This window comes from Ochotona curzoniae, unplaced genomic scaffold (genome assembly GCF_017591425.1).
Source record: "Ochotona curzoniae isolate NIBS_2020 unplaced genomic scaffold, NIBS_Ocur_1.0 scaffold_2453, whole genome shotgun sequence".
Taxonomy (NCBI): Eukaryota; Metazoa; Chordata; class Mammalia; order Lagomorpha; family Ochotonidae; genus Ochotona; species Ochotona curzoniae.
Window position 1 is genome coordinate 5,993,725 of NW_024467094.1, and position 23,076 is coordinate 6,016,800.

The 23,076-nt window shown below is 54.2% G+C and overlaps 1 protein-coding gene across 2 annotated transcripts in view; it reads left to right on the forward strand.

Annotated features, from left to right (window-relative positions):
* Positions 1-22,507, forward strand: part of GAS7 (growth arrest specific 7) — a 225,957-nt gene extending 203,450 nt beyond the window's left edge. For both annotated transcript variants that reach the window (XM_041001067.1, XM_041001068.1), the window contains exons 6-14: positions 132-221; positions 2,898-3,013; positions 6,369-6,443; positions 11,832-11,910; positions 16,427-16,555; positions 17,160-17,283; positions 19,965-20,044; positions 21,439-21,537; positions 22,049-22,507. In XM_041001067.1, the coding sequence (XP_040857001.1) occupies positions 132-221; positions 2,898-3,013; positions 6,369-6,443; positions 11,832-11,910; positions 16,427-16,555; positions 17,160-17,283; positions 19,965-20,044; positions 21,439-21,537; positions 22,049-22,162 (906 nt within the window). In that variant the 3' untranslated portion in view covers positions 22,163-22,507. The remainder of the gene's footprint in view (positions 1-131; positions 222-2,897; positions 3,014-6,368; positions 6,444-11,831; positions 11,911-16,426; positions 16,556-17,159; positions 17,284-19,964; positions 20,045-21,438; positions 21,538-22,048) is intronic.
* The last annotated feature ends 569 nt before the right edge of the window (positions 22,508-23,076 follow it).

Below are 23,076 nucleotides of genomic sequence, written 5' to 3' on the forward strand. Positions count from 1 at the left end.
TAAATAACCTGTTGTGTGTTCTATGGAACTGGCTCTAAAGAGGGGAGCCTTGACCGTGTCGTGTCCAGGGAACCAAGCCCGCTCACATCTCCTCAGCCTCCAGTGAGGTCATTCTGCTTTGTGCCACCCAGGTAAACTGCGTGACCTTCCCTCACCCGGACACGATGCCCGAGCAGCAGCTGTTGAAACCCACCGAGTGGAGCTACTGCGACTACTTCTGGGTAAGCTGTGTCCCAGTTACTCTCCAACGCTTTGGGCCCCTGATGACTGCTGGGAGTGGACACCCCCAGGAGGGACCTGGGTGGATCTTTAAGCTCTGTGGGTCTCCTCCTCTTGGAACCTGCCAGGTTGCTGGTGGAGTCAGCAACCTTGGCAAGATCGTACTGGCAGCGCAGCTCACCTGTAACTGCAGGAAGGCAGCAACGTGCAGGGCGGTAGCTGGCCCAGGGCTGTCGGCTGCCAGGCTCGGCGAGCGTGGGAAGTCGGGGATCAGCTCCTGTAAGTGGCATGCGCTACAGACCCCTGCATCCCTGCTGCGACCAGGAACGAGTGCTTCTCCAATTTGGGTCCCACAGTTCCTGTCGAAGTCGCAGAGAGGTTGGGGGCCGCGGATCTGCTGAGAACTCCAGCGTCAATCATTCTATGGCTCTTAAAGTTTTGAAAATTGTGACACACACACAAGACTTGGGTTTTGCAAGGTGAAAAACAGCCCCGTGAGTGGATAGTGGTGTTAGATGCAAAGCACATGTGTATAATAAAGGCCACCCTTGATGGTGACTTGTTGTCTTAACGCAATCAAAGTACAGAACTTGAAAAAATACATATATATATATATGTATTTGCTTATTCACTTGGCAGAATAATAGTGATGGGGGGGAGACCCATACACTGTTTTGTTCCTCAGATGGCTACAACAACCAAGGCTGGGCTAGGTCCGAACCGGGAGCTACTCACTCCAAGTCAGTTTTCTGTGTGGGTGGCACAAGTCGAAGCACCTAGGCCATCTTCTGCCGCTTCCCCAGGTGTATTTGCAGGATGCTGGCTCAGAAGCAGAGCAGCCAGGACACTAACCAACGTTCTAGTTTGGGATTCTGGCATTGCAGGCAGCAGCTTAATATGCTATGCTGCAACACTCCAGATTTTAAAAAATTATATATATATATATATACACATATATATATTCCTGCCTCTCAGAAACCCTACTACTAGTAATCTGGGGTGTTTACATGTTGGAGTCAGCAATGACGTTCAAAGTGCAGACCCCCTCCTTTGTGGCATCAGCGACAATGGCCGCACAGCCTCGTGAATATATTCAAAGCCTCCGAATTGTACACATCTCAGGGAAAGCTGGGGCCTTTCCTCTCCTGGCCATCGAGGCCCTGTGCTTTAGTCAAACTTGCAGTCACCATTATGAAGGGACTTGCCTGCTGGCTGCTGCTCCCTGGAGACGGTCAGAATCGAAGGGAAGCAGACCGGGACTCAGTATTTCCAAGGAGTTTGTACTTTGCTTTTTCAACAAGACACAGTGCCCATAGAGTGACAGATGTTCATTATACATGGAAAAACTGCAACAAGAGCCCCTCCCTGCGCCCCCTCCCACACTCTGATGTGGCTCACTAGGCATGGAGCTAATCTCAGGGTCGCAATGTCAGCTGTATGTCCTAAGAGCCTTGGGGCAAGCCAGGGATGGGATTCCCTACACCCTTCACCAACTTGACCATGGCCAGTGGGTTCTTGGCAAGTGCCCCTCCCCTTTTTCCTCTGCTTTCTCCCACGTGGCTGGTCTGGGGGTGTCCCAGGGCTAGGACGTGGCCCTGCTGCCCTGTGGCTGAGCTGAGCTGAACACCTGGACCTTGGCGGGTGCTGGCGTAGTACGTTCATCATACCCCATCTCGCCGCTAGGGAAGCACTCCTCCCCTTGTTCCTGCAGTGAGTCTCAACGCGTTCCATGCTGGCTTCCTGCTGGCGAGAGGCTGGGATGGAGGAGAACACGTGTAGGTGGAGTGACAGCCAGGGGCTGGGGCGGCTTTGGGGGCTGGCTCTCCAGCAGGAGGATACTAGAATCAGTGTTTCCCCCCAGAGAAGGCTGTGCTGGCTGGCTGGGTGGGGGCGGTGGCAGGTGGGAGGGAAGGCCAGGGAGGAGTGGTCAGGTGTGCTCGAGAAAGCACGGGTTTTAAAAAATGATTTGATTTGGAAATTGGAAGAATATGTGCTTGAAAAATTAAGTGCAAAATTCCCCATTTCATGAACCTGGCCGTCTGCCCCAGGTCTTGCCTTTGATTTAGGAGTGGCCAACAGTGGATGCTATTGGTCGAGTACTTACTGTGTGCTAGGCTTTGTGTTAAGCCACTTGCCTCTGTTATTCCTCCAAAAATGAGGGTAGGAGGTGGGGTGAGGTGGGGTGGGGCAGGGTGACCCCCGGGTTGTCCAGCTCGGAACTCACTGCTGGCTCTACCCCCTTGTACCCCATTGCTGCAAGGCCAACATCCCATGGGGGTGCTGGTTCAAATCCCAGTAACTCCACTTCAGATCCAGTCTCCTGCTAATGCACCTGGGACAGTAATGGAGGATGAGCCTAGTGCTTAAACCCCTGCACCCACATATACACATCCACACCCACACACCCTCTACACTGTGTACGCAAAGAAACTCCTGACTCCGGGCTTCGACTGAGCACTTTTAAAGACCCCACCTCTCGACAGGTTGCATTGGAGACTAATAGTCTAGTGCATGGACTTCGGGGGGACGGGGAGCATGCAGACCGAGGCAGCATCCGGCAGTGCCGTGGACAGAGACACCATGGCTAGGGGTCGGGTGGCCATGTGCAGCTGGGCTGCAGACACCCACATCCCCCAGATCCCATCACCTAACCTCCTGTGCTTCTGTGTCTCTCGCAGGCCGATAAGAAGGACCCCCAAGGCAACGGCACCGTGGCCGGGTTTGAACTGCTGCTGCAGAAGCAACTGAAGGGCAAACAGATGCAGAAGGAGATGTCGGAGTTCATCCGGGAGAGGTGCGGCCGCTGCCAGCCCCGCCCCGGGAATGGCAATGGCGCCCACCATCACCAACCTGGCAGAGCCCACAGCAGGACCCATACCTGCATGCTGCCCAGCCTGGGGCTGCTTAGCGCTAGCGGCAGAATAAGGCTGGCGACTCAGACTGGAAGCTGTGGGGCAGAGCTGGCTGACTGAGGCGTGGCTGTAGTCTATACAGTGTCTCTAAAGATTCAAACCAATTTTTAAATTGGTAGATTTTACATTTAAAAAAAAATCCGGGTGGCCTCTCCTGAGAAGGCAGAAGGGGTTGCAGGATTGATGCCTCCACCCTCACACAGTGGCAGCTGGAGTTGAGGGGTGCTGCCCCAGCAGAGGGACCTCCTGTTGTGTTTTGCCGCAGTCCCCACCGCTCCCAACTGTCTCCCACACAGACTACTTCAACCCAGTTTATAACTGCTGATCCTCATTCGAGGCAGTGTTCCTTCCCATAACCAAAAAGGGAGTGTGCCCTTTTAGGTCAACCATGAGCCCAGAGTGCATCCCAGCCTGGGAACACAGGCGTCCCCATCCACCCCCTCCCCACCCCATCCTTGCATTCATGGGTTAGAACAGTGATTTATTTAAGCAGCACGGCAAACAGCTCAAGAGTCAATACAATCAACTGGGGCGTTACAAAGAGAAAATTCCCAGTTTCCCTCATTCTGTCTCCACGTGTGCACACACACACACACACCTTACACGACTCCTCCCCCATATATGTGCACATGTACCCCACACAGGTTCACACATATGTGCACACTCATCCACAAAGGTTCACACACACACTGCACACAGGCTTACATACACATGCTTGCACATATCACCACACATGTACATGCAGACATGTGCACACACGCACCCCTGCACTACTCTCACACACACATGTGCACACACACACACACACACCCCTGCATGCCTTGTCACACATTTGGGCACATGCACACTTACACATGCATTGCAGAGTACACGTAGCCACACACATGCCCACACATGCCTCCTCTATATTTGTACATATGTGCACATACAACCCACAGCGTGCAAACACACACACACTCACCTACACACATACACCCCACAGTGTGCACATATGCATAGCCACACAGGCACACACATGCAGATTTTTAAGTGTCATTTCCAAGGCATGCAATTTGTATGCAAATCTGTAGCAAATGAGTGTCTGTTAAAAATAGTTGTTTTTCTTTTTAAATTATTATAACCGCAATAATCGAGGAATAATGCTCTGGCATTTCAAAACACCCTCTTTCCTTAGGAGACCTCTTGCCTATTTGTATAATCCAGTTTTCATTTTATGACTCACTACACTGGTAGGAAATCGGGAGGTTGCTTGGCTCAGGTGCAAGGAAGCTAAGGTGTAAAGCAGGCAGATAGGAAGAGGTTTGCAACAGCCAGAGCTTGACCAGGCGTGTGGTTTCTATTTCCATCACAGCACCTTGTTAGCAGTTACAGGGACCTGCCATTGCACCCTGAGAACACACAGTCCAATCTGGGTTCTTGTAGGGAGGCCTGTCAGAGCAGGGTCGGGGAGGAATAGGGTGCAGGGGTAGAGTGTGCCTGGCTAGGGAGCGGACCCAGGCTTGCCCTGGTTTAGGGCAGCAGTGAGCACTGGGTAGGGTAGAGGAGATGCTGGCTGTGCTGATGCGACCCAGGGGGTGGACAGAATGGGCACCTCCTGCGTGCTGTTGGCATTGAGCAACCCAGAGAGGGAGTGATGTGTCACATCTGCTTCGCAAAGAGATCTCTTGATCCCGGACTGCAGGTGCACGCTGACAGTCCCCAGGATCCCAGGGAGGGCCAGCAGAGAAGGCAGAGCGAGGGGAGAAGTAGTGACAAGTCATTCAGCCTTGCTCAGAGGACCCAGAGTCAGGCAGCGGATGGAGCGGAGAGCCAGGCCATGCCAGGAAGACCGGGATTGTGCGTCTCAGTGCCAGAGGACACAGTGGTTATCACACTGGGTCGGTTGGCGCTCAATCTACACTGTTGGGGCCACAGTGGGGCTTGCTGGCACTGTCTGCGAGGATCGCAGCGTCAGCTCCCGCCTCCCACTGCAGCCCAGAGGACCATGTTAGCCATGAACGGTAGCTTTGACAACACGCTTGACACAGCTGTGCTCCCCAGGGAGCTGCCGTGCAAGGCTGTCGGGGGCCCTGCCGGCTGGATGTCACGACCAAGTTAATACCCCTCTGCTGGGAAACACAGTTGAGCTGACACTGCCCAGTTTCCACAGAAATGCTTGTCCACTGAGGGCCTGACAGCTAGATATGTGGGTGGAGGGGTGGGAGACTGTGAGTGCCTGTGAGTGCCAGGGCAGCCGTGGGGAGCGGGGTCCCTAAGCCCAGTCCCCGAGGGTCCATGGGGAACTGTACACCTTCACTGAAGGACTGTTACGTGTCCCACTGTGGGCTAGGAGCTGTGCCAAGTGACGCCCCACAACTCCAGCACCCTGAGCAATTAGGGCAGTTTCATTCATCCATTGGCTTATTCAATAAATATGTGGGCTTTAAAAAGGCTTATTTATACATTTGAAAGGTAGAGTTAGAGAGAGGGGAAGAGATGAAAGAAAGAGAGAGCTGTACCATCATTGGTTCATCTCCTAAATGGCCGCAATAGACAGTGCTTGGCCAGACTGAAACCAGGATTCTGGAACTCCATTTGGGTCCCCCATGTGGATGGCAGAGCTCAAAGCACTTGGGCCATTACCCGCTGTCTTCCCATGTGCATTAGCAGGGAGCTGGATCAGAAGCAGAGAAGCAGGGACTTAAGTCAGCCCCCATTTGGGATGTCAACATGTGGTGGCTTAACCCACTGCACCGCAACACCAGCACCTCAACATTTATTTCTTTTTAAAAGATGTGTTTATTTTTATCTGAAAGTCAGATATTACAAAGAGAGAGAGACAGAAAAGTCTTCCATCTGTTGGTTCATGCACCAAATGGCTACAGTAGGCCAAACTAAACTGTTCCAAAGCCAGGAGCTTCATCCAGGTCTCCCATGTGGGTACAGGGTCCCAAGGACTTGGACCATTCTCCATTGCTTTCCCAGATGCAATAGCAAGGAGCTGCACTGAAAGTGGAGCAGCCAAGGCACTAACCGGCACTCACATGGATGTCAGTGTTAACAGAAGGAAGATTACCTTGCTACGTTACCATGCTAGGCCCTCCTTGACACTTACACAGCCCTTGCACAGAACGGGCAGGAGCCACATACTGTCAGAGCTCATGAGCCGGTTCTTGATGTAGCTGACAAGCATCAGGAAACAGTCAGATCCCCCATATGTGACTGGAGAGCTGATGGCTGGGTCTCCTTTCTTTGCAGGATCAAGATTGAAGAAGAGTATGCGAAGAACTTAGCAAAGCTCTCCCAGAACTCCTTGGCTGCACAGGAGGAGGGGTGAGTTGGACAGACAGTGGTGGGAGTGGGTGGGGACAAGGCCGCTGAGGAAGCAACGTGTGTTTTCACCTGTCGTTGGTCACTGGCGTAGGCACATGATGGATAGGGAGATCTCCACAGGCATGGTTTAAGGTATGGCTAAGGGTGTGCACTTGTTCAAGATGTGTACCTGTGAGTCAAGGTGTACCCCTGTGGGTCAAGAGGTACACCTATGGGTCAAGGCGTGCACCTGTGGGTCAAGGTGACCCCCATGGCTCAGGGTATGGCCATCCATCCCGAGTGAAGGCACTTTCACAATGACTTTTCCCTGGTAGCCAAGACCCTCCTGCCGGGCCCCTGGCCCCCAGATAGCAGCGTATAAGCACTTCTTCTCTTCTTTCCCTAAAACAGGCTGTGAAGAGCCTGGGTGTGAAATGATTTTGTGTCTTTTTTGGAAGTCTCTCCTGCAGGCCCAGGACCCAGGCTGCCTTCCTCAGCCCCAGCTGTGACCACGTACACCTCCTGAGTGGGGACACACCACCCAAGCCCCCAGGAAACTCAGGGATCCCTAGAGGGAACAAGACTTGAGTCTCTTGTGCCCTGGGAATTAGCAAAGTCCTGGTGGGAATGCAGAGGGTGCAGCTCCCATGGAAAACAGTTAGTGCCTTAAATAGTTGAACACAGATTCGTCTCGCATGAATCAATTATTCTGTTAGGTCTATGCCCTGGAGGACTGAGAACAGGATTCCAATACAAGTGGGTGACAAACGACACACCTACACAGAGCAGGAACCAAGCCCAGGTCCGCGGATGATCCTATGGCAGTACAGATATAATGGAGGTCTGCGGATCCATGATGGAGTATTATTCATCCACCAAAAAGGAACGGACCACTGAAGCTTGCTGCTATGTACTTGGACCTCAAAACATTGGGCTGAGTGAAAGGAGCCAGACCCAAAAGGCCCCCAATCATGTGATTCTAATAGTAGGGCATGCCCAGGTTAGGCAAACGTAGAGAGGCAGATTGGTGACAGCCTGGAGGAGCAGGGCCTGACCATTTCATGGCAGTGGCTTCTTTCTAGACTGTTCTTGCCCACTCGGGCTGCTATAACACTGCAGACGAGGAAGCTTGTGTTGCCTTTGGCATGGCCCTGGGGTCTGGGAGTGTAGGGTCCAGGTGTCAGGAGGGCTGGTGTCTGGGGAGGACTCTCCTGGTAGGTTGCAGATAGCCACCTTTCCATTGTGTGCTCGCCTGGCCCCTGCACAGATTAGGGTTGGAGGAGAGTGACAGCCAGCTCTCTGGTGCCCCTTCTAATAGGAACTGTAACCCAGTCAGGTCACAGCCTGCACCCTCAGCACCTCACGCCCCCTCAGCTGTACCGCACATTGGAGCCGGGGTTTCCACGCTTAAATCTAGGGGAGTCAGGCTCTTACGTGGGCTGTACCTGGAGGGGTGATATTTGCACCATACCGTGGGTGTCCCGAACACTAGTGAAATGAGCTATGAGAAAGTGGTTATGTTCTGGGACTTTCCCCGCCATAAAAACCAACAGAATCTCAGGAGGTAAGCATAGAAACGTGTGTTCCTTCCCTGTGCCAGACTCTGCTGGAATTCACCCTACAGCGGCGAGGAAGGAAGAGGCTGTGTCGTGGGAGAGTTGTGACTGTCAGAGAGCTGCAATGTTAAACAAGACCAACTCTGCAGTCCTCCAGGGGGACAGAGCTTGCCAGCCCAATGTGGCTTTGATTAAGGCCTTTGCGTGGCTCATGCTGCGACCAAGTGGTTCCTGCCTCCCCTGCTCTGCCCCAACACACACACACACACACACACACACACACACACACACACACACACGGCAGGCACAGGACCAGTGTCTTTCCCATGGACATCAGTGAGCTCAGTTGGTTCCTTGCTCTCCTCTGTTCTATACAATGGATCTGAACTAGGGGTTGGGAGGGAGAAGCTGCTTGGGAAGGGGGGCTTTCTTGGGATTCCCCCATGCCCTGCAACCACTAAGCTGTTCCAGAATCTTCCAGCTTCTACCTCCTCAGCCTGAGCTACTGCCAAGGACATTGTGTCCTGCCAACAGGCACAGCATGTGCTTGTAACTCAAGCCGCCCAGCTCCTCGCCTCGGGCCTGCACTGCCATGCCGTCCACACATGCATGTACAGACATGGGTGGGCGGGGGGCTGCAAAACACGCTCCCATAGTGCATCAGTGCCACTCGCCTGTACGTGGGCGTGCTGGCATTGCCAGTCAGCCGCAGGGCGTGTGCGCAAGGCTCCCACACACATCCTCAGTGTGCAGTGGTGTTCTTTCACACGCACTCAGAGCTCTGGACATTGGACCTGGGCTGTCGAACTCCTAGAACAGCTTCGAAGCTTAGAAATGTGGGGCAGACACCATCAGCAAGACTTGAGTTGCTGTTGCAAGCCCTGGCACTAGGTTGAGATTAGATTTCACAGTGCTTGTGCATGTTGGTGAATACGCAGCACTGGGGTCTTTATTCTGCCCTCATTTCTCTCCTGGGTGGGAAGCAAATGGAATTGTGGTCTCTCCTGGATAACAATTATGGCAGTAGCGTGCATTTGGTCTTGACATACCTCAAACTGTATATGGGAACAGAAATCTGTCTTGGGGGTTGATTTTGTCATTAACCTCTTTTATCAGATAAAAAAAAAAGTCTCTTCTGATGAGACAATTTCCAAGTTGCTGCTAATTTTTTTTTTTTCTAATCTGTGATGGGACTCCAGTGGGCCTGGAATCCTGAGGAGGGGGAGGCATGCGTAGGGTTCATGTGGGCTCAGATGGACCCATCTGATCCTTGGGGGGAGTGTCCGTTCACTCCGGAATGCCTGGCCCAAAGTGGAGCTGTGGGCATTATCCCTGGAACTCCCACACTTCCTGCTCTCCTTCCAGTTGCCCTGAGCTATCTTCTGCAGGACTTCTGGGCCCTTTACTGGCCACATGCCCTGCTGACAGCTGCCCAGAAGGGCACCTATGCTGGCACAGACCTAGAGTTCCTCGCAGTTCTTCCATGCAGTTTCTGTAGCTGGGCTTTGCACTCCCCTCCACCTCTGCCAAGCCCTTGCTGCCACACAACCCCCTCACCTCCCTTTAGCCACATGCCCACTCCCCAGACAGCTTCTGTAGGCTCTGTGTTGGGTCAGCCAACACCTTAGAGCTAGGATACTCCTTGTGATAACTTGTGTGTTTGTATGTGGCCTTGGGGGGTGGGGTTGGGGGACTAGGGCAAGGTTTCTTTTTTCCCTGCGAGCACCCACTTGTGTCTTCACTGTTTGAAAAGGCTGCCCCTACCCCACCATGGGAACACCCTGGCACCTCTGCTATGCTTCTGTCCCCCAGTTCTGCACAACCCCACAGTCCACCCTCCACATGTGCAGGTTCTGTATTCTCCAAGCCAGCTGCAGATCAAAATTATTTGGGGAAAAAAAAGTAGAAGAAATTGGGCCCACACTGACCGTGAGCAGGCTCACATTCACTGTGAGCAGGCTTTTGCCTTCTCATACTTCCCTGAACGAAACAGCGTTACAGCTGTGGGTGTGGCATGTATAATGCATTCTGTAAGTAAGCCAAAGATGATTTAAAGCATCCAGGAGAGTGGCGTGATGTATATGAAATACTGCATCACCTGCAGGTTAGGCTTTCTGCAAACTGGTCTGACCCCTTGAACCTGATGCACCCTTCACCTCCCTATTGTATCAAGCAGGGACTCAGACACCCATAGAGTGTACAGTACCCAACTTCCTGGTGCTCACCACCCCCCCCCCAACCCCGCACACACATCCTTCACTCCGGTCCTTCTTTGGCCAAGGTCTGTTGACAAGATCTCCCAGTTAGCCCTTACTCTGCTGCCGCTGGACTCCTCTGAGATAAAATCAGCTGCTTCCCATAAACGCCCAGCCAGCCCACGCCCCAACCACCAGCCGGGCCTGGCAGGCCATCAGAGGAAGCTGCTGTTCTCCATCGGCTGATTCTCAGCTGCTCAGAGCCCAGAGTTGGGCAACGTATTGTCTTGGAATCAGCTTTTGCCACTCGAGTGTAATGAATTCCCTGGCGAGGGGAAAGTGGCTTTGGATGAAATGAAGTCAACCGAACATTCAGCCTGATTTGCTGGCCAGGTTGAGGAGGTGGTGGTAAGCGCTGTAGCAAGGGCCAGTGAGGCTAAAGGGTTCAAATAGTAGTATGGATGGCAGTGGCAGCACAAGCCTCCTTTTGGACTTGAGTAGATTTCTTCCATCTAAACTCCTTGGAGTAGAGAAGGCATTTGACCTGGACAACTTGGTCATTCTCCTGTAAACGTTGATAGGCAGGATCATTGAACCAGAAAGAGGGGCATGAAAATGGGAGCGGCTGTGCCTGAGGCTGTACCTGCCCCTTGGGTGTGCCCCCTTGGCCTCTCCTGGGGATGGGCAGGGGAAGGAGGTTGCCTGGAAGCGTTTGCAGTCCTCGATAGCAAACCGGGCAAGGACAGTGGGGACGTACTGGGGCAGTCACTGGCCAGGTCACAGTGTGGGGACGTACTGGGGCAGTCGTTGGCCAGGTCACAGTGTAGGGACGTACTGGGGCAGTCGCTGGCCAGGTCACAGTGTAGGGAAGTACTGGGGCAGTCGCTGGCCAGGTCACAGTGTGGGGATGTACTGGGACAGTTATTGACCGCGTCACAGTATGGGGACATATTGGGGGAGTCATTGGCCGGGTCACAGCGTAGGGAAGTACTGGGGCAGTCGCTGGCCGGGTCACAGCGTAGGGAAGTACTGGGGCAGTCGCTGGCCAGGTCACAGCATAGGGAAGTACTGGGGCAGTCGCTGGCCAGGTCACAGTGTGGGGACGTACTGGGGCAGTCGTTGGCCAGGTCACAGTGTAGGGAAGTACTGGGGCAGTCGCTGGCCAGGTCACAGGGTAGGGATGTACTGGGGCAGTCGTTGGCCAGGTCACAGGGTGGGGACATATTGGGGCAGTCATTGGCCGGGTCACAGCGTAGGGAAGTACTGGGGCAGTCGCTGGCCAGGTCACAGCGTAGGGAAGTACTGGGGCAGTCGCTGGCCAGGTCACAGCGGAAGCTTTGGAACTGTAGCATATTCTTCCCTTACACCTCTGCTAGTCCTCCCAGGGCTCTGGCTTCCGGATAGTCCACCAGCCACCTGTGTATCTGTTACCATCTGTTCCATTAGCCCCGAGGGAGCTCCCATTGGCATTGGCCCGAGAACGGGCACTGTGGGCTGAAGCAGGTTGCTTGTGGTTATGGTAGGTCTGGCCTCTGCCTCCGTCGGAGTCTGAAGCCTTAGGTGTTAGGGGGCTCCCTGAGATGCAGGATTTGGGGACCCAGCACCCCTGCCTTCATCCTGGGAGCCCCCCGGGTCTGACGGTTGGATTCCTGTTGCAGCTCCCTGGGAGAGGCATGGGCTCAGGTGAAAAAGAGCCTGGCAGATGAAGCAGAAGTTCATCTCAAGTTCTCAGCCAAGGTAAACCCTTCTCCTCACCTGCCTGCACAAGTGTATAAATGGCTAGCCACAAATGTGGCCATTGTACAGTTCCTTTCTTTTCCTATGTATTTATTTGAAAGAGTCACAGAAAAACAAAGAAACCGTGCGTCTGCTGGTTCACTGCCCAGCTGGCCTCAATAGCCAGGGCTCGGCGATGTCAACATGTCAACGCCAGGAATCAGGAGCTGGGTCTTTCGTGTGGGTGGCAGGGACCATCTAACGCTGCTTCCCCCTGCACATTAGCAGGGAGCTGGGTTGGAAGTGGAGTAGCCAGGACACAAATTGATGCCCCCATGGGATGCCAGCATAGGTGCAATGGCTTTACCCACCATGCCACAACGCCATCCCCACCCTGCTATAAATTTCAAGATGCTGATAGTCCCTGAGAACTGAGTTGGGAACAGGTGCATAGTAGCCCACCACACAAACACAAAAACACACACTACCAGAACAATCCATCTAGGGTGTGGAGCACAGTGCTAAGTATGTCTTACCTTTGTCTTTTATGTCATTTATTTAATTGAAGGTTTGTAGAATTTAACATTTTAGGAATGACTGTGTTTAGCAACGAGCTGACAGCATTCCTGGATATTTGATCTGGAGTGTGGGGGGAGCAGTGGGAGCCAGCCAAGTTCACCTCTGTGCGGTGAGCTTTTTCCAGTCCCAGCTCTGCTCCGCATTCCAGCTTCCTGTTGGTGCACATCCTGGGACAGGCAGCAGCTGATGGCACTCCTGCCTAGGACTTCCACATTGAACTCTTGGTGGTCCTGCCTCTTCCAATGCTGTTCCCAGCACTGCTTTTCCCTGCTTGGAGATCCCATGCAGAGTACTGTTAGAGGACAGAAACCTGTATCTTTCTTTTTTAGGATTTATTATAATTAGGTTGAAAGCCAGAAGGATAAAGAGAGAGAGGCGAGAAATCTTCCCCCTGCTGGTTCACTCCCCCACGTCCCCCATGACTACAGCTGCCAGGTCAAGGCAAGTCCAAAGCCAGAAGCCAGGAACTCCATCCCGGTCTCCCACAGGAGTAGCAGAGGCTCAAGGACTTTGGCCATCTTCTGCTGCCTTCCCGGGTGCATCAGCAGGGAGCTACATGAGAAGTCTAACAGCTGGACCCAGATTCTATGCTCTGATGTGGGATGCCGTCACCTCAGGCTGTAGCTTAACATGCAGTGCATAGTGCTGGCCCCAGGTCCCCCCACGGCACCTCTTGATGTTGCTTTGCAAGCACGGAGCAGACGAATGGTACCCTGGCCACAGCATGCACACAGTGCTGCCAGGAGCTGATCCCTACTGCCGCTTGCTTCTAAAGGATGTCGGTGCCCCAGATCTGAGTCGACACCCCCATGTGCATGAGGATTCCCCACCCACACAGGCACGCTCACCTCACTAGAGCAAGCATTTCTGCTCAAGCCCTGGCTGAGCCGGGAGCCCCATGAATTGGCCTCTTTCCCTCACTGCATACAAAGCAGCGAGTTGCTTTCAGCTATAATCAAGAGTCCTCTGCCTCTCCGGCCCCAGGTTCCTGCCAGACACAAACCTCATTGACAGACACAGCTGAATGGGGCGGGGCGGGGCTGGGAGCCAGATCTGCCAACTTCCTGGGCATCGGGGGGGGGGGAGGGCACTGCTCCACCTGCCCCCACCTCAAAAAGGAGAACCTTTTAAAAAGACTTATTTTTTGATTTGGTTGAGAGGCTGAGAGACAGCAAGATCTTCCATTCACTGGTTTTCTCCCCACATAGCTGCAACAGCCAGGTTGAGGCCAGGCTAAAGCCAGGAGCTTCTTTCAGGTCTCCCATGTGGGTGCAGGGACCTGAGGACTTTGGGTCATCTTCTGATGCTTTCTCAAATGCATTAGCAGGAAGCTGGACGAGAAGTGAAGCAGCCAGCACTCAAACCAGTGGCCATATGGGATGCTGGCGCTGCAGGTGGCAGCTTTACCCACTCCGCCACAGTGCCGGCCCCAGAAAATTGTTCTTTCCAGTCCTCAACAGATGACAAGCTTGTCTACCCAACAGCCATGATAGAGTTGTTCTGGGTGGTTCGGTTCAGGATATACCTTAAGTCTGTCTCAACACCTTCCGAGTGAGAGAACATCTGTGTTTCTGCAGAGAGATGAGTCCCAGGACAGTGTCGCACACTAACTGAACTTGACCAAAGGAGACACAAAGGAGTGAACTGTGAGCCTTGGAGGGACTGGGGCCTCAGGCCTCTCTCCAGCAGAACCAAAGGCCCAGGGGGTGGGGGTCGCAGCAGCAGGTGCAGGCTCACCCTGTAGATGCAGACTGTGTTAGGTCAGTAGCTGCCGGGATCTTATGCAGAACGCTCATGCACACCAAACTTTGCCAGGAATGTGTGCCCCTCCAGCCTGCCGGTCAGGGTCAGTGGCTGCAGGGGACCGTAGTACCAGTCTGGTGTCCTTTTATTATTATTATTATTTTGAGGTTTATTTTAGTTTTTTTGAAAAGGCAGATTCTCAGAGAAAGATCTTCTGTCTGTTGGTTTATTTCCCAAATGATCACAACGGCCAGTCCTGAGCCAAGATGAAGCCAGGAGCTTCTTCCAGGTCTCCCGTATGAGTGCAGGGTCCCAAGGCTTTAGGCCATCCTCCATTGCTTTTCCAGGCCACAAGGCAGAAAGATGATTAGAAAGTGGAGCAGCCAGGACACGAACCGGTGCCCATCTGGGATCCCGGCATGAACAAGGCAAGGATTTAGCCACCGAACCATCACACCGGGCCCCAGTCTGGTGTTTTTATGACATGTCCTTAATGGGGAAGGGGACTTTGAGAATTTGTCAGTCCACTGTGGATCATATGACTGTATATGCACAACGCCCCTGTTTTTGTGTGTATGCTTCCAGAAGGTTCCTTGAAACGCTGTTCCCTGCATTCTGTGTCCTCGAGTGAAAAAATAGAAAAGCTCTTTAGGAATGGCAATTTTGTTAGGGTTTTTTTTTTTTTCATCAGTTTCATTAGCCTGTTGCTAATAACCACAGTTTGCAAAAGCTTGGAGCTTGCTCTCTGCAAAGGAAGTTTTTACCTGGCACCCAGGCTGGAAAAGAAGGGGGAAAAAAAATTCAATCAGGCAATAGAGACAGTGTGTTCAGCCAGGGTCTGGAGGAGGCAAATGGGTTTTCTTGATGCTCTGGGCTGCCCAGCCCCGGGTGAGTCACTTAGGATCCCTGCAGTTGCCTTTTCTTTGTGTAAGAAGTGGAGGTTTGGGACCAGGTGACCCACACGGAGATGTTTCACATGGCCAACCCTAAAACACACAGATCCACGCGCAGCTGCCCGCCCCCATCCACACTCACGTGCCTTGGCAGCCAAGACCAGTCCTCCACGAGCCAGCCAGCCCTCATCCTTCCCCCTGAAATGCCCCTGTGGATTTTTTCTATTCAGGTCTGGTCTGTTTGCACGGGAAAGCCAGACCTGATTCACTAGGCGGAGTTCACAGCTCTTAGCTACATTGTTTGTCCAATGCTGGGTTACAGTTTCTCTGAAATCCCTCCCAATTTGGAATGTTTCTTATCCCCTCCTAATGAATTCGGTGGGAAGAAAGGAAGGTAAGAGGGCTTTGGGAGACAACCCTGCTCTACACAGTGCCACGCCAGCCCTAGAGTCCCCCAGGAGTAGGACTCTGATTCCCAGTGACAAAACCGATACTTTGAAAGTGAAGAAGTCTAGGCGAGCATCGTTGTGTAACAGAGGAAACCACTGCCTGCAACAGCAGCATCCCATATAGCTGCTGATTCGAGTCCCAGCTGCTCCACTTCCCATCCAGCTCCCTGCTAATGCACCTGGGGAAGAAGGTGGCCCAAGGTGGCCTGGGCCGCTGCATGCATGTGGGAGATCTGGTGGAAACTCCTGGCTCCTGACTGCAGCCTGGCACAGCCCCAGCTGTTACAGCCATTTGGAGAGTGAACCAACAGATGGAAGACATCTCTCTCTCTCTCTCCTTTACTCTGTTTCTCTGCCTTTCAGAAAAAAAAACTACTTGAGAGACAGACAGAATCGTGGTCTTTGCCCATAGAGCAGGAGCTCTTCTCGCAGCTGGGAACATCACCCTTCAGGCCATCATTTGACTTGGGGAAAACCTTGAAGGTCCTGGCCTGTTCCTCCGGCCTTTCCGGATCATGGAGCCAGGCTGGGGAGCATCCAGCCAGCCCACCAGCTCATTTGGGCTGGCCCTGCCGAGGCAAGCGCAGATGAGGCTTTAAATTCACTCTGCAGCAGGCTGATACTTCGTGTAGTCCCATGCTGTAGATGATTCCCATGGCTCTTGGCCGTGAGATTATACAGCGTGGTGATGCTAACGCTGTCCTGAATAAGCTCTGTGTCTCCGGCCCCCTCGGGCCTGGTCAGTGGTCATCAACCTGTTGTACCAGATGGGTGAAGCCGCCCGAAGCCAGGCTCAGCCTCCAGCCCCTGGCTGGCCCAGGACTCACGTTCTGGGGCCCTGAGTCTGCGTTCCCCTGCCCCTCTCTCGCACAGCTCCACAGCGAGGTGGAGAAGCCCTTGATGAACTTCCGTGAGAACTTCAAGAAGGACATGAAGAAGTGTGACCACCACATCGCTGACCTCCGCAAGCAGCTGGCCAGCCGCTATGCTGCGGTGGAGAAGGTGAGAGATGGGGACCTCATGCTGGGGCAGAGGTGGGGGGATCCAGGGAGCCACCCAGCTGGGCTAGGAAGGGTGTGTCCCTGAGATGATCCCGTGGGCACAGGGGAGGCCACAACTGGGATGTGCTGACACTGTGCCTGCAGATCTGCTGCTCTATCCCCGCCCCCACAGTCACACCCTGCTAGGAAATCAGAGACATCATGGGTGGACTCCTGGGGACCAGCCTTGGAAGACAGAGGGCTCTCCCGTGCCTACCCCCTCCCCTACCCCCACCTCCGTGCCTTACAGAAGAGCACACTGGTGGCCTGGGCGACCTGTAGCAGTCCCCACCGGTTGTCTGCACCAAAGGGAGCTGCTGGGAGCAGCCAGGAGGGAGGGGAAGCAGGGGTAGGGAAGGCCATCTCTGAAGGGGGACCAGGAAGAATGGCGCGGCAGGTGCTGCAGCCTGCACTCCCCCCTACTTCTGGGAGGTGACCCCTGAGAGCCAGGCACAGCCTCACCTGCCACCCGCCCCCCCCCCCGGAGGGGCTGTGGCTGGGGGTGCAGGGAGGGCCTGGGCCCCGAGCTTCGTGAGCAGCTAGCTCTCCACGCACCGCCCTGATAGGCCCGGAAAGCCCTCACGGAGCGGCAGCGAGACCTGGAGATGAAGACACAGCAGCTGGAGATCAAGCTGAGCAACAAGACGGAGGAGGACATCAAGAAGGCTCGGAGGAAGTCCACGCAGGCTGGTACGCCGGGGTGGTGGGTGGGAGGATGGAGAGGAGTGCACCTGGGGGTGCAGGACTGCGGCGGAGTACGGGGGCGAAGTAGGGGTCTCACACCCCTGGACCTCAGAGGACGAGGTGTGGGTGGTGGGGAGGCCGCAGGCCTGCCAGTACTGTGATGACGGCTTGGGCTGGCTCAAACCCTAGCCAGGAGATACACCTGTTCAGCTGCAGGCACTGAGAGAGCTCAGGGTCCTGTATGGAGAAATGAAGACTCTACCCAACAAGGTGTCCCCAGGGAGGGCTCCCCTGAAGGTTTATCCATGGTACCCCAGGACGGGGAACCGACATTTCGTGGATTGGGGATTCCAACAGCAAAATTGATTTTCCCTCAACGGGTTAGTCTCTGGTGCCACCTGGTGGCCAAATTTGCTCACGCACCAGAGGGCCAGGAAACCCCTTTAGAACTAGTGAAAAAATCAGTGACCTCAGTCAGGAAACTCCAAAATGTAAAGATGCAAGATATTGTGCAAGATGGCACAATATTTGTCTAGAGGACACACAAAGCTGAAGTCGTCTCCAGTTCACTTATAAAACCTAATGCTCTGTAAATGCTTAAAAAAAAAAAAAGACCCTGCAGTTCTGCTGTGCATTTAGGAAATCATGGCAAGGAGAAAGCTTGCCAGGGTGCAATACAGTTGCGATTTTGTTTTCCCTTATTTTCCGCCCCAGTGGCCACAGTAGCTGCTGCTAAGCCAGACCAAAGCCAGGAACCATCTTGGTCCATCTTCTGTGGCCTTTCTAGGCACCTTTGCAGGGACCTAGGTCAGAAGCAGAGCAGCTGGGACTCGACCAGAAGCTCCGGCGTGATGAGTGCCATCCAGGCTGTGGCTGGGTCTACAGCACACAGCAGCAGCCCCTAGCAACCAAGTGTTGCTGTGTGCGGGACAACATGTAGTGCTTTCAGATGGAGCCGTGTGCTGCAGGTGGCTTTTGTCTCCGTGTCTGGTGAACCTGCTACAATTAGTTTCCTGATGGAAGGAAACAGCCACCCTGCGGACCCTGTGAAACCATCTGAGGTAGAACTAAGCCCAGACTGATAGTAACATCGGAAATTAGAACAGTGGGAAGCACTCTGCGTGAGTGAGTAGCTACTAGTCTTGTGTACCTATTAAAGTATTTTCCCAAGTACGGGTATTGCGAGATCATTTTTATATTACAATAGCAAATTACCAGATCCAGAAGTATAATTATAAACCCAGAATATGTTGACCAGGAGAGAAAAGGGGGAACTCCAGAAAGGGAAGAGATGTGTTTAACTTATTAAATTATGAAAAATATTACTGAAGGAGTCAGTGTTGTGGTGCAGTGGGTAAAGTAGCTGCCCATGCTTCTGGCATCCCGTATGGGACCAATTTGTGTCCCTGCCACTCTGTTTCCTATCCAGCTCCCTGCTAAGGACCTGGGAGACCCGGATGGAGCTTTGGCCTGGCCCAGCCCTGACCATTTGGCCATCCATGAAGTAGGGGATGAGAGGATAAAAGATCTCTCTCTCTCTCTCTCTCTCTCTCACTCTCTCTGTCTCTCTCTCTCTTTTTCTCTCTCTGTCTTGGTAACTCTGACTTTCAAAATAACTAAATAAATCAATCCTTCAAAGACAATATTGGCACACAGCAAAATATTCTAGTAATATGGAAGAATATTCATGGTAGTTACCATGAATACTTCCTACTATTTCAATCTTCATAATAGCCTTCAAATTTATGTAAATTGGCCCATATACTGTTGCATTTTTATTTATTTATTTTCGAGAGAGAGAGAATTATCATCTACTGATTCACTAAAATAGGCTGGATCTCCCACCTGGGCACCAGGGGTCCACTAGCTTGAGCCCTTACCAGCTGCACCTCAGAAAGCTGTTAGAAGCGGAAATTGAAAGAGGCGCCAGGACACGAACCAGGCACTCCTGTGCAGGATGAGTTAGCGTCGGGCTTGGCGCCTGCTGGGATCATACGAAGGCCTGCATCAGTGCCACTCCAACCGTACTGTGTGCAGGTGTCCTTTGGGGGATGCTGAGACCTTGCAGCTCTGAGCAGACCTGGGTCTTGGCTGTCCCCCAGGCAGCTCCCAGGGGTCCTGGTTTCCATGTGGCAAGGCACTGGGGTGCTGCTGAGCTTTGGCTCTTTCCTTCCTAGCTACAGAATGTTTGCAACCTGCAACCCAACACACTAGCGCTGGAGAGCCCACAGCTTGGGGCAGGCATTTGGCCCAGGGGTTGAGATGCCCGCCTCCTGCATCAGAGGGTCTGGGTTCCAGTCCGGGCTCCGGCTGCTGCTGCAAGCTAAGGCTGGCAACTCCTTTCTCTGTTTCCCAAAGGGAACAGTCCCCTGAAGTTGGCATATGCCCGACACACATGGACACACATGGACATAGTCCACACCCATCCGTGCACATGCACAAACATGAGGAACTCCCTCCCTTCCTGAATTCTTGGCCTCCAGGGTTGAGCTGGGGCGGAAGCCCTTAGGTCGCCTCCTTCTTTGTCTGCTTGCCTCTCCTCCCCCCTCACCTTCCCTCCACTGTCCATTGGCCACCAGGATATCAGAGGGCCGGGGCAGGGGGGATGGCTGAGGCATGGGCGCGGGCCTGTGCGTTGGCAAGGCAGTCTGGAGCACGATGTGATGCAGCCCCCGGGCCTTTTCCAGGGGATGACCTTATGCGCTGCGTGGATCTCTACAACCAGGCCCAGTCCAAGTGGTTTGAGGAGATGGTGACCACCACACTGGTAGGTGGTTGCAGATGTCCGGGATGGCTGTGTGGGGACTGGCACACGTTGGGTAACCTGGGTGCACCATGGGAGTGGGGCAGTGGAGGTGAGCATGGAGATGGCTTGGGGCCAGAACCTCAGCTCAGGCCATCTCTGTTGACACCTGCTGTGACACTTCCCCTGTGGACACAGCGTCCGTGTGCCCCTACGGCTCTTCTCTGAGGGGACAGGGCCAAGGGAGGACTCTCCTGACAGAGGGGATGGTGGCCCCTAACCTAGGCCAAACAACCAAATCTAGGACAAACAGTCCCTAGAAAGAGAGACTCTTCCCCCCACCTACACACACAGGGCCGGTGCAGTACCTTTGGGGGAGGCCCTTGTAAGGCTTACAGATGGCTGAGGTTGGGGGACTGGCTTCTGACAGGGTGTCAGGTCCTGGCAACAGGCCCCACCGTGCCCTCCTGAGCATCTCTCGTTAAGGGAGCAGCATCTGCTTGTCGGCCAGTATCCACCCGCATGAGGCAGTGAAGCCTGCTGGCAGACAGGTGTCCCACAAGGTAGCCTGTCCATCCATGAACCAGGTGGTAAGCCCACCAGAGCAGATTAGCGGCCTCCCCTGGTAGGGATACTGAGCCGACTGTCCTCTTGGGTAATCTTCTCCGTAAGCCACTTGCTTCCCCCTCTTTCCCAGTTAATCACCTGGGCAGTGACCGAGTTAGACACAGAACAACAGCCTGATCTCTTCCATTCTGAAAGTGTGGAACCAGCTAGAAGCCAAAGAATGAAGCTTCCTACTCTGCCCTTTAACAGTGGCAGCTCCACTCCCAGCGCCCCTGCTTCCCTAGCCTGGTCTCTGCGCCATCCCTCCACACTGCGGTTACACAGGCACAGTGCAATGGGGAGTAGGGCTGCCCAGCAGAGACCCAAGGGTAGGGCTGCAGCAGCGTGAGGATGGACACTGTCCCCTATCAGGGTCCTTGAGCCCGTGGGTGGAAGGACCCACTTCAGTGGGTGCAAGGTGGTGATCCTGGTTTGGATCCTGCTGGTCTTGTAACTCCATGTTATTTGGGCAAGCCGTGTCTGCTGCCTGTGTGTGAGCTGCCTTGCTTGGGAGCATACCTTAGGACAACGATGGGACAGTGAGGCATGGCAAGGAAAGCTCTGAGCACCGTGCCCGGCTCAGCAGACTGCCGGGTCAGCCAACAGTCGCAGCTACTCTCATCATTTCCACCTTCAGCCCTAATCAAGCCCATGGTTTTTAGTGTCCACAGTGGTATTTCACAGCCAGGGGCTTCTGCCTCACAGATGGACGTGATGGTGATCTGGGGTCCCCTTGTGGGGGGCGGGGAGGAGAAGCTTGCTAGGCGGCGGGGTTGCGCTCTGAAGCCTCGGGTCTGTTCCTCCTGTGGCAGGAGCTGGAGCGGCTGGAGGTGGAGCGGGTGGAGATGATCCGACAGCACCTGTGCCAGTACACACAGCTGCGGCACGAGACGGACATGTTCAACCAAAGCGTGAGTCCCCCACCTGTACGGTGCCCAGGGGCAGCAGGGCCCCTGGGAGACCCAGCAAGATAGCAGAGTTGGTGCATCACCACGGCAGGTGAAGGGGCTGCTGTGAGACTTGCCCCGAGTTCGGCTCTGGGCATCACGCTGCATGTCCACATGAATCTGCCCTGTGCAAGGAACCATACATGTGTGCACAGCCAGCTGCAAGAAGAAGGAGCTTCCCATCTGTTCAAAGACACAACCCAAACGACTTCTAGAACTATGCAAGAATCCCCATAAAGCAGTCACTCTGTTTGCCCATTGGTCTGGCAGCCATACTGAGGGCCACACAGAGGATGAGGTCCCAGACCAGGAAACTCTACAACACCTAGCACCCTCATCTTGCCTATCAAGCGGGGCTGCCTCCAGAGGGCTCTGGAACCTTCCAGAAAGGCTCCTCTGAGAGAAGGGTGACTCAGAGGAGTCTGCCAGCTTGACCAGCACCTCTGACCACGTCTCCTTTCTCTGTCCATTACAGACAGTGGAGCCTGTGGACCAGTTGCTTCGGAAGGTGGACCCGGCCAGAGACAGGGAGCTGTGGGTCAGAGAGCACAAGACCGGCAACATCCGGCCTGTGGACATGGAGATCTAGGAGCACCTGCAAGGCTCTGGGCCGTCCTCCACAGGAGGGGGGATGGGGGGCGGAGCTGCCCTCCCATCCGTTCTCCTGGCCCACTGGGGAGGAGCAGAGTAAGCTGGAGACTGCAGGAGGACAGCATGGACAGCCCAGCTGGGGAACACCCCAGTATTTCCAGGCCAAGACAACGGACCCATAGCCCTGCCCTTGTCTCGAGGCCAAAGCCCTCCAACTTCCCTGCTGTGCTCACCCTCCTGAGGACAGACTGAGGCTGGAACTTGGCTGAGCACTGTAAGGAGTCACTGTCACATGCTAGGGCCCCTGGAAGCCCCGAGGCCTGTCCTCCCCAACACCCTACCCCCTCACCCTCCCAGGGCTTGGGAAGGTCAGAAAAGGGACCTCTGTCACTCCAAGCCAAGGTCAGCATGGTGGCTAGAAGGTGCCCTTGGGCCAGTAGCCCACACCCAGAATCCAGAATCCCTTGTGGCTGGCCCTTTCTGTTGCTCCCGTTGCATTCTGGGATCCCATGTCTGGCTTTTCCCAGCTCCCTTTTTGGTCCCCTCCACCCCTGGGGTCTTTGGGAAGAAGGCCTGGCTTCCCTGGGCCGATGCCACCTGCCTGGGGAAGCCAGGATGGAACTACCTCATCGAGCACATCAGCCCCGAGTCGGAGCAGCAGGTTGTGCGTGGTCTCCGTCAGGTCAGGCTTCATCTGGGAGGTCTCTTTTAGACCCCTCCACCCCTGGCTCCTCCAGCTGCCCATCCTTCAGCTGTTCCTCCTGGAAGCCCCCTGCCCTGCCCCTGCCACCCCTTTCCATCTCCATTGAAGGATTCCCAGTGTTCCTAGTGAATATGACCTCGCCTGACCGCACCAGAGTCCAGAGATGCAAATGAAAGGCAGTGCAAGTGGACTGGCCATGCACGCAGGGT